The sequence below is a fragment of the Castor canadensis genome, chromosome 10 (assembly GCF_047511655.1).
Source record: "Castor canadensis chromosome 10, mCasCan1.hap1v2, whole genome shotgun sequence".
NCBI classification, from domain to species: Eukaryota; Metazoa; Chordata; class Mammalia; order Rodentia; family Castoridae; genus Castor; species Castor canadensis.
The window spans coordinates 35130586-35147826 of NC_133395.1; the positions used below are offsets into that span (position 1 = coordinate 35130586).

Consider the following 17241-nt stretch of genomic DNA (forward strand, 5'->3'; position numbering starts at 1 on the left):
TGAAAATGCGTAGAGGTGATTTTGTCATGGTATGGACATGCTAGCGTGTGCTGGCACACACCAAGATGGCCACAACTTCACTAAATGACATTGTATGTGATATGTCTGAGACATTGCTCCCTTGTGCATGGCTTTATTGAACCCATTTGAAAATGCCTTTAGTAAGTTAGAATTTCAGATTTCACTTTGGGTTGGCTTGGTCGCCCATTTGAAAAAAAAATCATTTGTAACTCAAGTGAGAACTTCTGCTTTTCAGGGCTAGTTTAGCATCTGGACTTGTAGCAAACATTCCTAAAATACATTTGTATAAACTGTACATAGTTGTGGTAGTTTGGCATCTCAGTAATGTAGGACACTGGATGACCCTTGGTATCAGGACATAAGTTGTTATATTACACATAGAGTTCAACTAGACTTTATCAGAGACTGTGCTCTCAATTTGAGATCTTTTTTTGGAAGGGTTTTGGTTTAGAGACTAAAGAGGGTATTTCAGAATAATGTATATATAGATCATTGAAACTACCAAGGGGTTCAATTGAGGGTCCCAACTGGGGCGCCCTCCACAGTCTTGGATCATAGTTTTGTTAAGAAAATAGCCACAAATGTAATATCCATTCTCCTAATCTGTGAAGGAATAAAAGAGGAAAGTGTGCCATTTAGGCTCAAATGAAAAAGTGTCTGAACTAAATCTCATTTTCTACCATTTTAGGTACTTTTGTTTATGTTCTCTACAAAATTGAGTCACCAATGAGGATATATGAACATGGAAATGTATTCATTTACACTGAGCCTTAGCAATTATAAATGAAATATAATGCCAAATAGAAGATAGAGTTATTGTGTCATCTAAGTACATGAAGTGATTGTGAAAATATTGAATGAGCTTCCAAGGGTGTGAACTTTTTCAGAACTCTATATAACCAGATGAGATTACAATAGATTTTCTGGATGTTGAAATCAGGATGGAACTGACTTGCTAAATTATGAGGAATTTTAAGGATAGAAATAATTTCATTAAGTTAAAAAAACATTGAAAACTTGCTTTAAAGAGGAAAAGTGAATTAGCTTTGAAACTAGAGGCTGATTTGACTTATTATTATTCACTCATTAGGGATCAGTGATCAGAGTGGTTCCATTTATTTCCATGATGAAGTCAGCTCACCCTGGGAGGAACTGTGACTGAGGTGCCCATACTTTTCCCCATTTTTATGTAAGGAGAACATATTGATAGTGAGGGTGAGTAGGTCGGCGGGTAGATTGTGGTTGCTGATGCAGATTGGGGTCAGATTCATTGGGTTTAGAGCAATGCCTTCCCACTTCCTAATTGTGCCACCTGCTTGTATCTCAGCTAATAGTTCCATCAGCCTCTTGGAAGGATTACGTGAGCACCTATCTACACAACTCTTAGCATGTGGTCTGGCCCATAGTAAATATACAAATATTAGATACTATGTTTGTTATCAAGATGATAATAAAAGGATTGATTTTTCATTCCACTGTATGATTTGTTGCATGGCAGGAGATAATTGAAATTGTTACCTAGGCATCTTTCAAATCTGTTAGGTTTGTTAGCCCCTTACCCAGAAAAGGAGGCAGGGATTTATTGATTCATGTATATTTCAGCACATGTTTTGGAGTTAGTTGTTAACCTGTTATTTAGTTGTATTAGTGTGGCTGTGATAGGATTTGAAAAAAACATGCGATTGTTATTGTTTATTGTTAAGATGAATTAAGAAAGAGGAGAGAGTTAGGTACTGGTGGTCCACATTTGTAATCCCAGCTACTTAGGAGACTGAGACTGGGACAGTTCATGCCCAGCTAGGCATCTCAACCAGTAGCTGGGTGTGGTGGTTCACATCTGTCATCCAACAAGGCTGGGATGACATCATAAATCATAAGTAGAAGGATCACAGTTCAGGTTAACCTGGGGAAAAAGTGAGACCCTATCTCCAAAATAACCAAAGGAGGCAAGGAGGGCTGGAAGCTGGAAGGGTTGCTTAAGAGATAGAATGCCTGCCTAGCAAGCATGAAGCCCTGGATTAAAACCTCAATACTGCCAGAAGTATTTTTTTATGCAAAATCCTAACTTGTCTGTAATCTGATTCTGTTGCTTTTTCTATAGTCCTCACAGGATGTTAAGGTGAATCACCTGGCAGGCATGCTTGCATTATAAACCTTTAAGGATCGGCTGTCAGAGTGCCTCAACATTTGGTGTAGTGAATTTTGAACCACTCCTCATCTGTTTCTTACATCACTATTTTAACATAAATGGGCATGGAGCTAGGTTGTCTCATGACCTACAGCCAAAAGGGAAAATGATACATGCCCAACTGAACATGCCTTGCAGGGAAAGAGAACAAAACAATACCAGCAGATACCTTTGGCCTAGGAAAGGAAACCCTGTATAAAAGTTAAACTGTTGAATATTGACTGGCCAGTTCCTATTCCAACTGTGAAAACTGGCCCACAGTCAGGAGGGAGAGGAAAAGCATTGTGGGGGTGGAGGGGCATGTTGTAGAAGCTGACCTAGGAAGTTGTATGCACTTTTGAGTTACTGTCACTGTAGAGCAGTCCCTTCTTGCTGCACATGCTATTCTGAATATTTTGAGATGTTGGGAACAATCACCCTGTGTTTACATGGTTTTAGACTAGGCCAGCTGGGTAATGTTACCAAATGTTCTCTGGCAAATAGGAATATCCAGGGCACCATTCTCATTCAGGGTGCGTGGAATTGGGTCAACAGCCAACTAGCACATCCTGTGATAAATTTAGCATTAATTGATGAAATTCACTCATAGGAAATAAATAACTCATACACTATATATGCATGTGCATAAATATGCATATATACCCCAACTTATAATTCTGTATATTGATATAATACCAAAATGTTTGTTACAACATAACTACACAAAGAGTAACCTGACATCAACATTGATGACTGTATATTTTTATTTACTTCTTGGGAATCAGTTGAACTAATGATTGCACAGCACATTTATTTTGATTAAGATCATAGCAAGATATGTTAGACAGAAATTTTAAATTATTAGATCCTATTACATATTTTGCAGTCCATAGTCACCTGAGATTGTATGTATCTGATGTTAGGTTAATGAGATAAATCTATCAGCATTTTGTTCCAAGAACTCATCTTCAATGCAGTATAAAAATCCTGTGCACTGTAAAAATCCCGTACAGGTTCCTGGATGATTGGAACATGCCGGTGGCACTCTGTTGCTGTTTACACCATGCAAGGTTAGAATCATGAACACAGCGATTAATGTGCCACACATATATATGCCTGAAACTTACCGCCACTAATTATCAATTACCGCACTAATTGAAGGAGTTTAACCACTCAGGCTTGTTTCCCTGGCTGTGAACATTGTTACTTACGTTATTTATTTATTGTGGCTGTTGCTATAAATGATCCTGGAAAATCATAGAGGTAGAATTATTTCCAGGGAAAACTCACTTGTTTTTTTTATTGTATTTTCTTTACTTTGACATGAAATTAAAATGTACATCCTGATGTTTAACACATGTAAAATTATTCAAGATGAATGGTGAAAATTGTGAAAACTATCATGAAAACATAGTGGTATTTAATTGTACTAAATTGAACATGGACCCAGCCAGCTTTCCATGATTTATCAGTTTTTAACTTCAAAGACTCTGGTTGGCTTGCATTTTCTAAACTAATGAGTTTATCAAAGCTAGAGAGGAAAGTGGTTAAAGTATATCAGCTGTAAATTGGTACAAAGCACTAAAAGGGGCATTAGCCTCTAATCAGATTCTAACAGTTCATTAAACCTGCCTTTCTAGAACAGCTCTTTGTCTTTTCTCCTGCTTTCCTTAGGCCTCCCTTATGAGGCATCTTCTTCCCTTTTTATCTGGGCAAGACCTCCTCCAGGATGGGAAGCAATATCAACTCATCCTTCTTTGTCTACTAACCAAACAGCCTCTGGATGCTTTGTTAAGGGGGATAGCTCAAGCCATTGTGAGAGGCTGGGGAATAACAGTGGAAGCCTTTTCTGAGACTGGCAGCCAATGGCAAACCAAGCTGGCTGCTTCCAGCCCTGGGAGCAGGGACAAGTTAGGGTTTGAGAACCATACCCCATGTATAAATAACCACAGGCCTACATGAAAGGATTTTAAGTTTGTAACAGATAAGCTGAGCCTACCAGCAGTAGCACAGTTCCTTAAGCCCTAAAGTGTTAGGGTATAACCCCTACCCCAGATATGGACAAGTCAAGAGCAAAATCTGACAAAAATTGTTATTATTCCAATTTTGAAAAGATTGCATATTTCTAAGGAAAGATTATGACAGTAATTTTTTTCTTTTTTATTACCAAACAGTCTACATGGTGTGGACTGTCTATCTGCTCAATAGTTAACTTTGTTAAATTTGCTTTTTCTTTTTGTCGATCTCTGAGAACAAATATTTGTGTTAGGAGGCTCTATAAATTTTAACTTCTTAGAGTAGTTTTCTTAAAGAGTAAAAAATTTGAGAAATAATTAGAGCTTCGCTGTACTGCTCTCTGTTGGTATTATTTGGAAATAAAACATTTGTGATTTTTTGAAATAAGAGTTTTTATTTAGCTATTGCATGAAAAGTAGATAAATGAATGGTGAAAACATCGAGGTTTAGAAATTACCTTTTAACTTTTGTCAACCCGAAGGACAAATATTTAGGAATTTTTTAAATGTGTAATACAACCCCTTTAGTGTCGCAGTTACATTCTGTAATTGAGCAAAAATAACTCTTCTAAAAACCCAGTCAAATTTAGTCATATCAGTTTCCTAGTTAATACATGAGATTACAGTTGGCATTCTACACACGTTTTAAAATGAACCTGTGGGCCTTAAGGGAGCACTGAAGTGTGATTTTCTGATTGCCTATATAGCCTGCTGACATCAGAAAATTCCTAATGCAGTGAAAATTAGTAGAAAATAATCTTGACTTATTATAAATATTGTTTGAAATTCTATTGAGTCACAATATAAATAAGTTTTTCTTTTCAGACATGGTAAATTGATCCAAACATATGGTAAATTGATCCAAACATATAAGAGAACAACAACAAAATAATGTGCCTTAGGTGTGACTTCTTAAGAATTCACTCTTAATGTAAAACTTATCTAGGTTGTTTTTAAAATAGTTTGGGAGATTGATATGTAGAAATTTTTATTTGGCCATAATTGCCATGACATAAAAATTAAATGAGTCTAGAATTATATTATCTTGCTCTTAAATTATTTATCCTTTGAATGTATATAGATATATATATATATATAAATTATTTTTATCTGATTTTCTTCTTTATGGATGTCTACATACAGCACAACCTTTGAAACCAAGGAAGAGAGAAGCTTGCTTTGTATTTCCTTCCACTGTTGAGAAAGTGTGATAAATTGTCCCACTCCCATATAAATTAATGTAAGGTTTCCACACTCCAGTTTATTACCATCTGACCTCCAACCCAGGAGTCAGAGAATCAGACTGGTTAATTCAACTTCTTGGTCATTATCTCAAATGAAAGTTCAGATTGGGGAGATAATTGGTTATGCTGATATTTTCATTTAATTATACTTCAATGCTAAAGAATTAGACTAACAGTAGAAAAGGTACTGCAATGCAAGAAGACTACCAGGTGTCCTCCTTTGATGCTTTCTAGTTCAATCTTTCTCTCTTTTTTTATTCTCAGAATATCAACACCTTTGAGAACAGAATGTTAATGCTTGATGGGATGCCGGCAGTCAGAGTCAAAACAGAGCTTTTGGAATCAGAACAAGGGGTAAGCAAAAATTTCCAGTGGCCCCTCCCCCCTTATGACAGTGTCACTCATTTCTAGAGCATTCTGAGGTTTGCCAAACATTTCTGTTTTTTCCCTGCCTAACTTTTCTCTCAAGTAAAAAGTCATAGAAGATTGTGGTTGACTCTTACCCAGGTACACCCTCAAGTATCACTCTCTTGGAAGAGAGAATATTCTGAAGCTAGGAAAGACTGATGACCTTTTAAGAACTGTATGTCTGTATTTATATTTGTGAATGTTTCGAAAGCTACTAAAAATCCAAAACAAAGAGAAAAGTACTAAAATAAGATGGAAATGTGAACTTCAGTGTCCAGATCAAGTTAGGAACACCAGAGCACAGATATGCAAATGTTATTGTTGGTTGGATGGATTTCTCTTTTGACATTTGTATTGCCCCCGCCCCTGCCCTTTTTTTTTTTTTTGCCATTCCCTGAGGACTAGGGGATGGCTGAGGAAATTGAGACCAGTGAATCTGACAAGTACCTATAAGTAAAAGAAAGATTATTTATCAGCCAAATGTATGAATTAATTTATGGACTCTAAAAATATAATAAACTATGGCCACAGATTTTATTTTAAAGGACATAGGGCATTTAATAATTATTAAAATTTATAGCTTCTGTGATTAAAAGCACAAGGTCAGTGTAATTGGTCACAGCATTGGCTCACCACATTATTTAAAGAAGTCACTGCTCATGTGTTCAGTGCACATTGACTACTTATTTTACTAAACCACCTCCACTGCAGCAGCACAGATATTGACAAAAAGACATGAATATATTTATACATATATTCTTTACCTTATTTCCATTTCTCTTACTAAAAAGGTGAATCTAAAAATTATCATTGTTTTGTTCTTGAACAATTAAAAGAAAATCTGAATATAGATAATATCTTACCAATATAGCATGAAAGTCATTGTGGTTAAGCTCACCTGTGATCTTCACACCCCTCCTCAAGAATTAGGGTACAGGTTATTAAAAGGATTTTGTCACGATACCTGAGGCTGTGGATCCAGATGGTAGCAGTTAAAGGGTCTCCTCCATGGTGCCTGGATTCCTCAGCAGTGTGTAGCATCTCAATATAATTTCTCCTTCTGTGTACAAAACAGATTCCCATTTTGGTAGAAGATGTCATCTCACCTTTATATTGATCGCTGATTGTTGTATATCTGAAATGCAGTTTGTAACATATATCAGCCAGTAACACTCCTGCATTGTTCGGTACTTGTATAATGACCAACTCCTAAAGATTCAGCCCAGCACTAAGGCAGTAGAGCAGCATGAAAGAAGAAATGACATGGCGGTCACTGACATTATTTATCCGTAGACAACATTCAGAAAAAGTCATGTGTTCATCTGGATTTTCTAGCCAGACTTTTCAGGTTAAGCGTAATATATCCTCCAAAGCTATCTAGATAGCTTTACCCTTGATTAATTAACCTAACCACAGGAAGAATTTGTTCTCTTTCTTTGGTGTTCTGTTTTCTCAATTCATTTCATAAAACTGACATGCATTGTCATGAGTTTAATAAAATTAATGCATAATCCATTTGGATCACAACTTCTCATTCAGAGAAGATAGCCTTTTATTGCTGATGGAAGAGGAAGTGAAAAAGCAGTCTGTATTTAACAATATTACTTTTATTTCACAATATTTTCTTCAACCGAAACAGCAGTACATCCATTCATACTGGTCATGTTGGAGGAAGGCAAAAAATACAGAAAGTCTACAGCCAGAAACTATGACTTGGGCCGGTGGTTAAAGCCTCCTGGCAAAGCCTCCTGGCATTGCTGTCAGCAGTCTGGTGATCTTTAATAATATCCTATAATGCCTTCCCCTTCACTGTCATTTTTCAGTTTCAAGGTAAGATTTGCATGAAAAATTTACGTGTTCAAAAAATAAAAACCAGTACTTCAGAGGCTTTACAGCGAGTTGGAATCTTATATCACATTGTTTACAGAAAGTGCTTTTGTTGTCCTTAGTTAGAAAGGAAACATTTGTGGGTTCCTAAGTATTACTTCATACCTGTTCATTACTATCGATTTTCTTCTTTGTGAATGGAGTGAATGTTAGTATTTTAACTCCATTTAAGTTGTGCATATTAGAGAGACATAGAAACTTTTAAGAGTTTTTATTTACTTCTTAAATATATGACAGATATAATTTCATTTTCTTTTACGGTAAAGCTTGAAGAAAAGCAACCTGCAGTGTTTAATGAAATGAGTCATGACTTAACTCTTTATGGATACAATAATTTATAGAATTTTAAATTTCCTTAAAATAAAAAATAAAAAAACTTGGAACTTGGAGTTTTCATTGGAGGCAGTAGGGTAGGTAGTAAATACTATGTAATTCCAGAATCAAAGACCTATTTTTAGATAAGGATTACTAGAATTGTGAAGATTTCATAACTCTTCAGTTACAATTAAAGGCTAGTTGAGGTTTAATTCTTCATAAGAAAATGTAGAAATGTTATGAAATTTAAATAAATAATGTTACGTGATTATGGGCTTTGGTAAAAGATGGTATGTGTTGTAGACACAATGAACAAAAAGTTATAGATGCCACCAGTGTTACAAAAGTCAGTAAGAAAGCCTGAAGTTCATATATTGGTTGAATTTATAACCACTCTGCCAAAATAAGATTTCAAACACTGTTTCAAGACACAGACATGAACCTTAAGTATTTGGGAAAGAACATTGGCATTTTTTTTCCCCTGCTGCAAGCAGTGTTTTAAAGATATCCTGCCCTACCAGGACCTTCTGTTTCCATGCACCACGAAGGCATATGTTTGTTCTCTTCTGCTGGATATAAATAGTCCCTCGTGTCTTCTGCTGTCAGCTGGTCTGTGCCTCACTCCTGCCCCTCCATGGAATTCAGTAGCTGATGAGCCAGTTTCAGAGCTTAAAGGAAGACTGTGGACCAGGCCAGACCAGGTCTCTGAAAAGTTCTGGCTGCCTTGACCCAGTTTTATGATGTGTGAATGTGGTCATGTCTCTTCCAACAGACTGTAAGCTCTTAGAGGGCAAGGGCTATTTCTTTACATTTCTTCCTTTGTATTTCTTGTAGTCCCTGGTACATGCACAGTGACTGTATGATTTATTCAACTGTCCATGCATCATAACTGACCTGGTGAAAAATACAAAACCAGTCATCAGTTAGCTATAAACCTGCTGTATCTAACTCATAGCGTGATTGTGAACGTGAAAATCAAATGCAAATACTGGAACCATACATTCTCATTGGTGGCAGAAGTCTTGTACTGTGACCAAGTGAACTGAACAGTATGGCGACATTTGGCACCAACTCTAAGTGCTTTCTGTTTAGAGTTCTATGACTTGTGTTTTGAGTTACATTTTTAGTTTTTAGATATCTCTGTAGATTATCACTGCAGTCTTCTGAATGTGACTTCAGTTTTCTTTAAGCTCATCAGTCATATAGCTCATGCTGCTAAACAGTTTGTAGGAAGGCCATGTGCTCTTAAGATATACTTCAGGAGCACAGCAAGGAGTGCTAGTGTGCCTTTGCCTGTGACCTTTGGTGTATGTGCCCTGCTGTTACAAGAGCTTCCTAAATGCACTCAGCCTTTGAGTGTTGTAAAATGTTACTAAGCAAAGGACTACAGCAGGAAGAAGAGTAGGGGACTAGTATACCCAGAGAAGTGGAGGAATGTTGAAAAAGGGCACCGCCTCAAAGACATATGTGTGATTGTATTCTTGACCTTGAGGTTTACCAATGGAAGGACACTTGGAAATTCCTTCGAGTCTCCAGGCCTCTCTGTCATCTGTACAGTTTGGGTGCTGGGGATGAGAACTTCCTGCTCAGGTTTAGTCTGCAAGGAGTGAGAGAAAGTCTCCTTTTTCCTTTCCTTTCCCTTTCCCTTTCCCCTTCCCCCCTTCCGCTCTTTTCTCCTTCCCACCTTTCCCTTCCTGGTGGTATTGGGGTTTGAATTCAGGACTTTGTGCTCGCTGGTCAGTTGCTCTACCACTTGAGTCACACCTCCAGCCTGACATCTAAGGATGTGTTCAGGAGTCATTCTGCAGTGAGGTACTTAGACCTGGAAGAAGAAAGGCCAAGACTTTCATGTGCCACAGACTTGAGTTCAGATGCTTGTTCAGCCAGGTACCAGCTGTGAGGATCTTCTTACCCTGTCAACCCAGTTGTCCTCAGCTGGGAAGTGCAGCCAACCCCTCTGCCTCACAGGAGCCTGCCACACATGGCAGATGGGGATTAAACATTTTCCCCTTGAAGAAAAACAGGAAGAAACCATCCTGTTTTGTTGCTTTTATTTCTGTTGCTGGACTTTTCATGAGCTATTTAGTACACGTGACAGAGTCTATATTACTCTGTAATTCTACAGGTAGTTTTAAGGTAATCTTATATTGAAAATCATTTCTTTGATTTTTTTTTTTGTTGTTGTTGGTTCTGGGGAATTAATTCAGGGTCTTGGGCTTGGCCAGTGCTCTAAGACTCGAATGACACCCTAGGATGTTTTTGCTTTAGCTATTTTTCGGGTCGGGTGGTATCTGCAACACCTCTCCCCAGTCTCTGACCTTAGCTCCCATGTATGTCTCCTCTGTAGCTGGGTGTGTACCACCACTCCTGCCTTGTTCTTCTTTTTTTTGGAGAGGGACAGTACCAAGGGTTAACCTCAGAGCTTCACAGCTGGCTTGTCCTTGGAGATAGAGTCTCACTAACTTATTTTTGTCTGGACTGGCCTTGAATCAAGATATGCTCTCCACCTCCCAAGTAGCTGGGATTATAGTTGTGAACCACTGTGCCCCCACCTTTAATTTTGAGTTTTATTGAAGTGTATCTTCTGATTCACATACCTGAAAAATACTTAAGTATTTACAGATGAATGTTAATGTGTATTTTTTGCTGCAAGATAAAATGGGTAGGGAGAATATATATGGTCAGAGATGAAACAAGTGGCCATGATTGTGCCATTATTAAAGAATGGTGATGAATGAAAAAGGAGGCTTTTTTATTCTGCCCATATGTTTGCAACTCTATAGGGTATGGTGTTTAAAAGAGAAAGGAAGCACTTTGTAATAAAAATAGAGTAAAACCCTGTAGGTATAGGTCTTTAGAGGAAAACGAGTTACTTAGTGTCAACATTGCTCTTTTCTTAAGACCGTAGGGTGGGAGCTGAGCTGAGACTCTGCATCAACCTTGACAGTGCTGAGCCCTGGTTACCCTGCCTTCTAATCTGTACACCTATAGAGAAGAATGGCAGTGATATGGTAGAGAGGGAAAGAGAAAGTGTTTCTTTCAACCTGCAGTCCTCCAAGCAGTCAAAAATTGAGTGGTGAAAGACCTCTCTGTGTTACCACTATGGGAGAGAGCCACAGACCACTTTGTCCCCCATGTACCTGAGATGAATACAGGGGTTGGAGCTGACAGTTACGGATTTACATTTTCTACTCTTATTAGCAGAAAATACCAGCCTTGCTCAGAGCAGAGATCCTTATAAGCACCCTTGTTTTAGACATAGGATTAAAGGAGGACAGTGAAGACTCAGTCCCTTCCCTTGGGGCAGCCTGCAGGCACATTTACAAACCATTCTGCAGGATTCTTAGTAAGATGTTGAAGATGTTTCTGTATCACAATGAGCTGAGGAGCACCAGGGAGCAGCTGCAATGGAACTTCTGGAAGGGAGAGCATGTGCTGTATGTTACTCAGTATTCCTCATCAGCTCAGTCCAGGAGTTTCTGAATAGGCAGTGCTCAGTAAATACCTGTTCATTCAGATAGTGTTACTGTACGTGAGAGTCTGTTTGCCACACGATAGAATGGAGAAGATTTTAAGAGACTGGTACTATTGTGAAAAGGACCCCAGTTCTTTGGCTTCACAAAGAAATATAGACAGGTGCAAATATTATAGCTGAACTGGAGATTCAGGGCAATTACACTAAAATTCAGTACCATTGGGGGGAACAAGTCGCAGCAACCAACCTTACTTTTCCCCTTTGTAAACACCTATGTTTAATTTTGCACTAACGATTTAATGCACATCTTCGTGTAAAGGCCTAGTAAGACAGTGTTACTTTAATGGCTTTATTAGAAGTGAAGAAAAGGCATTTATTAAAAATGCCACTTGCATTGCCCTTTAACGGGGCCTCATTATTTGCCCTCCTACTGTGGAACAGGCACCAGCATTGCTAGTAGATTGGTAGACTTACCTTGAAAATGTGAATTTGCTTATCATTTAATGTTCTCTGATGACCCACAGCTTGACATCTTTAATCTATAGTGAAATCCTTGCATACCAGTACCTAGCTTCAAAGAAAAGCAGATGCAGAGGCTGTTTTTGCTAATGTGAGAAGACCATTTTTTTTAAGCAGAAAAAAAAAAAACTGCACTTGCAAAACTCATGTTTTAAGCAAGAGCTATCCTCCAGTAAAGATGCAGACTTGCACTGATTTTAATAATGTCAGAATGGCCAATAAATGTATTAATAGAAAGAATTGAAAATCAATGAGCTGTGGTAGTAATTACAGATAGTACCCCAGGGAAATATAACAGGCAGACAAATCCTTTCCCTCAGGGGCTGCCCTGGGCACAGCTCTGAACTTGATAATTCTGCCCTTCCTCCCTTCAGCAGTCCACTTTCTCCTTCATCTTTATTCTCTTGTCACCCTCAGTCCTGATACCCCGACCCTCCCACGGTGCCGTAATGGTTCCATATACCTACAGATGGCCTGCTGTAACTGCACAGTCATTAATTGAGGAGAAGTAAAATGCTATGCTGCCCAAGAGGTATTTTCATTTTTATAGGGTCAGTGCTTTGTAAAAAGGAATACTTCTTAAAGAAATTTCATGCTCTGAGTAATTTGCAAATTTTTGAGTTGAGGCACATTAACCTTTTCCACATTGTTTGAGCTTATGCAAGATCATGGTCTAAGTTGTCTACTTGTCCTTGCTGTAGAAGGAGAAAATTACTATGAAGCATGTATTTTTCTCTATCTAAAAGTGTTTTCTTTTTCTTTTTTTTTTTTTTAATTTCGTGGGACTGGGGTTTGAACGCAGATATTCACACTGTTGTTGCAAAACATCCCCTTTACCACTAGCCGCAACTCAAGCCCTAAATATTTTTTTATGCTAACATTTGTACACTAACTCAGTATATAAAGTGCCTCACAAAAACATCCTTTTTAGCCCTTGGAGAACTTTTGTGCGCGTGTGTGTGTATCTCACCTGTAATGCCAGCTACTTGGGATGCAGAGAACAGAAGGGTCTTGGTTCAAGGCCAGCCTGGGAAAATACTTAGTGAGATCCCCATCTCAATAAATAAGTTGGGTGTGACGATGTTCCTTTGAGCCCATCTAGGGGGATAGTAGGATTGCAGGCTGAGATTGGCCCTGGGCAAAAACACGAGACCATACCTGATAAACAAAGCAAAGGAGGACTGTGAGAGTGGCCTAAGGGGTACAGCACTGTGGGTTCAAACCCCAGTGCTACCAACCAGGAGTTGGCCTAACAGTCCCAAATGCTTATCTACCTTAGTGACCCTTTGATTAGATGTTATATTATCTCTGTCAGTAAATAAAATTACAGATTTCATATATCTAAGATTACAACCCAATAATAGGCACAGAAGAGGGGGTGTGTCTTGTGAATTAGAATCATTTCACTGCTGGAAGCTATCTGTCTTTGTGGCTCATTTTTGAGAATTACGTAACTAGTTATCACAACAGACTATCACATTAGTAGATAACAAAGATTTAAAGCAGATTTTATGAAAATTTTTGTTCAGTAGCCAAATTAATACAAATTTACCCACAGAAGGACTGAGGTCATTGTACCACGTAGTAGCCTGCAGTAGTTGTGGCCTCTGTGGCATCACTCTATTTCCTTAATTTCATGAGATTCAGGCAATATTTTTATACACATGTTTGTTTTAACATTGTATTTTCACTTAACAATAGATAAAAATGTGCACAAGCAACCTTAGTTGTCACATGGGCAAAGTTTTATTTCACTGTGTGCCTGTCAATATCAGAAATCAGTAGATGGAGAAGAGCTGACACCACCTATTACTTATTAGCTTCAGCTTCTAGAGAGCTCTCCATCACAGTATTTTGAGAACCCAGAATTTTACAAATATGGAACAACATGAAGATTTCAACAAGATTTTTTTTTTTCACTGCTTCACAAATTATGACTGTTACACTGAGGAAAATATATATGTGCTTCCACGGCCTTTGACCTAGTGGCATCTTTGGTCAATTTAATGTCTTTCTGAGTGGTCATAGATATTTCTGTAGGAGAATAAACCCATGCTCTCTGTCACTGATCAGTTCTTTTTGTTTTTGTAAGGAAATACTGTCAAAAGGTTTCCTTAGTAAAGAAAGATGTACTTCATCTCATCAAATGTCAATGAACTATGAGATTCAGATGACTCATAGTCACCATGATTAATTTTCTCACTCCCAAAATTCAATTTCTTTACTATGTTCTTGTCATAACTAATTATCTTTTTCTTTGAAGCCATGGTGATAATAACACAGAGGTGTATCATTCACTTTTAAAGCCTATGTCCACTAAGTATGGCAATCTTCTGTTAGTCTTTAAATTTTAGTTATTTTTCTTAGCTGTTGTTTTTTTAGAACTTCAGTTATGCAGTTTTTATTTTCAACTTAAAAGAAATTAATGCAAACTGTGGGTTTAAAATCCTCAACCTCCCTTGGCTAAGTCAGTTATAATGAGGGAGTAGAACAAGCCTCTTTGATTGTTTTGTTTTGTTTTAAGTTTCATATGAAAGAGAGTATGTGGGTCCTTTACAAGTGGATTATCAGCCTGGCCTTGGTGGCTCATGCCCGAAATCCTAGATACTTGGGAGGCTGAGATTGGACACATCACATTTCAAGACCAACCAAGGCAAATACTTTGCGGATCACATCTCTAAAATAGCCTGCCTGTGACCTGCGTGGATATGCTGCGTGAACCTGACTAAGAGCAGTGGGGAATGAGAAATAAGACACACACAGACATATAGACATAAAACAGAAACCTGGGATCAGGAGGGCTGCACGTTCCTGGTGGGAAATGTGAGCGCCTACCTGAGCCAGAGTGTTTATTTTATAGGTCAGTACAAGGAAAAGACTCAGGCAAAAATCAAGCTTTAATAATTCTTTGATACAAGGTAAAAGGAATGAGGTTTGGTGGGCTAATTTTCTTAAGGTAATAGAAGCTTAATTACAACACCTCTGTTCTGCAATCATCAAGGCACACAGGACACCTTATCTAAGATATTGATTAATCTGGCATCAGGGAGTCTCCTAAGAGTTCTGGTGCTTTATCTACTTTTGCATTAGGGGGCTGGTATGCAGACACAGCAGGTTGTATTCTTCAAGGAGATGTGAGAACAAAGGTCAAGACACCAGGTACAGGGAAAAATATGGTAGAAGAGGCTATACAAACTTCTACCATGGACAGGCTGTGCAAATGCCATTATATCCCAGTCCAGGGTTCATGCCTGGTCTCCAACAATAGCCACAGCAAAATGAACTGCAAGTGTGGCTCAAGTGCAAGAGTGCCTGCTTTGCAATGCAAATCCCTGAGTTCAAACTTCAGTCCACCAAAAAAAAGGATTATCATTATACTATTGTATGTGCTTTAAAAAGAAGCTGAATGTTTGGGGATATTTTCTATGAACAATGCAGTTGCTACTGGTAAATTTTAGGGACCTGGCAGCCAGAATGTTATTTTCAACTCATACACTTGACCTCTTCATGTACAGGATCATATATTCCTCCTTACCCCTCCCACAACATTGTACTCATTAAAGTAGAATCTGTTTATATTGCTAACATCTTCATCAGCCTTTCATCATCAACTATGGTAACATGATTTTCATAGACACTGCCATCAAAACCCTTAATGTGTATTTATTTATCACATCGTAAGGTAGGAGGAGTGTCTCCATCCATTCACACTGAGTGATCCTATGCTCTCATTTCCTGTCCTCCTTCCCCTCCCCCCACCATTCCTGACCATAGTGATTTCTGAGGTCTACATTTCTGCATTTAAGTGGAAAATTTGTCTTAATTCTCTTTGGGCTTCCACTGTTAGTATATTCACATTTCTATGCAGTGTTTTTAAACTTGCAGAAATGTTCCTGAGAAGGATGAAACATTTTCTGGTATAATAAAAGATATAAAATTAAGCTATAAAAAATGAAATAATATACATAATACTTTGCATAGTAAACTATGTTTTAAGTAATAAAAAAGCATCTGCTCTTGCATTTATTTTTGTTAACATGCATTGCTCCTTAATTTTATGGTATAAAATATTGTGCATTTGAAAATTAAAATTCATGCCCAGTTATTCACAAGTTGAAAAAAGATTTAAGATTAATCGTTCTCCAAAGTGGTGCAGTTTCCTGACTCCATTACAGGAAAAAATGGTATTGTCAGTTTATACAGCTGTGTAATAATAACACATATTGATACTGTCCTATTGTACTGCTAATAATTGACATTTAAAAATATATGTCTTTAATTTATAATATTGGACTTTCTGCAGAAATACTGTCATCATAGGTGCTTTTCTCTCCTTGAACATAAAGTACTAGGAAATACTGTACTTACAGAGAGCATTTGAAATATTATTCAGAGACATATGTGGCCATGATAATTAAATGAGTGATGTCTTAAAAATAATTTCCTGTTCCCCAAATTTAAAATATCTACGATTTTTTTTTCAAATTTCTCTTTCCAAACAGGTGAAGGAAGCATCACTACCATTTAGAATCTCCACTGTTTTCGAAAATGATCCTTAGACACGCAAAAGAATTAAAAGAGGCAAAAGTAGTGTGTGATGTATCATGTGGCCAGCTTATTATCAGCTTTTATTTAACAGTCATTTGCTTTTTCTTGTGGGGAAAAAGATCAATATTATTAGACTAGAACATTTTCAAATGTTTGAGAAAAAAATCAAGTGTCTGATCCTTGCAGGTTTGAATTAATCATCGTTAAAGTACATCTTGAAAAATGTCTTGCTGTTATAAGGGATCCCTGTGTTGCCTTTTTTAAGGAGTAAAGTGTTTCCAAATGAAGTGACGTTTCAGCTGCATGAGCCAAACCTCGTGAGTCTGACTTTACGTCCCCAAACCTTTCACCCATCATTGTCAGAGTTGGTGTGGCCCTTTGTGAGCACCTGCCTTCTTGTATCATCTCAACATTCTGTTAGTTTCCCTTAATGTGATTCCAGCCCTCCCAAGGTAGAACTTTTTGGGAAAAAGTCCACATTTCCTACACTCTCTTGCTGGTAGGGTATGGCCATGTTCCCAGTGAGTTGCTGCGTGAGAAGATGGGTGCAGAGGGGCTCGACGCAGGCTGTCTGTAACCGCAGTTCTGCTGCCCCAGCAGACACCGGGAGGCAGAGACCCAGAGTACTTGGCCTTTGTTCCA

General features: G+C 37.9%; 1 protein-coding gene across 9 annotated transcripts in view; it reads left to right on the forward strand.

The window, feature by feature from the left end:
* Nucleotides 1-17241, forward strand: part of Klf12 (KLF transcription factor 12) — a 580787-nt gene that overhangs the window by 348508 nt on the left and 215038 nt on the right. For all 9 annotated transcript variants that reach the window (XM_074043232.1, XM_074043233.1, XM_020179159.2 and 6 more), the window contains one exon: nucleotides 5712-5801. In XM_074043232.1, the coding sequence (XP_073899333.1) occupies nucleotides 5712-5801 (90 nt within the window). The remainder of the gene's footprint in view (nucleotides 1-5711; nucleotides 5802-17241) is intronic.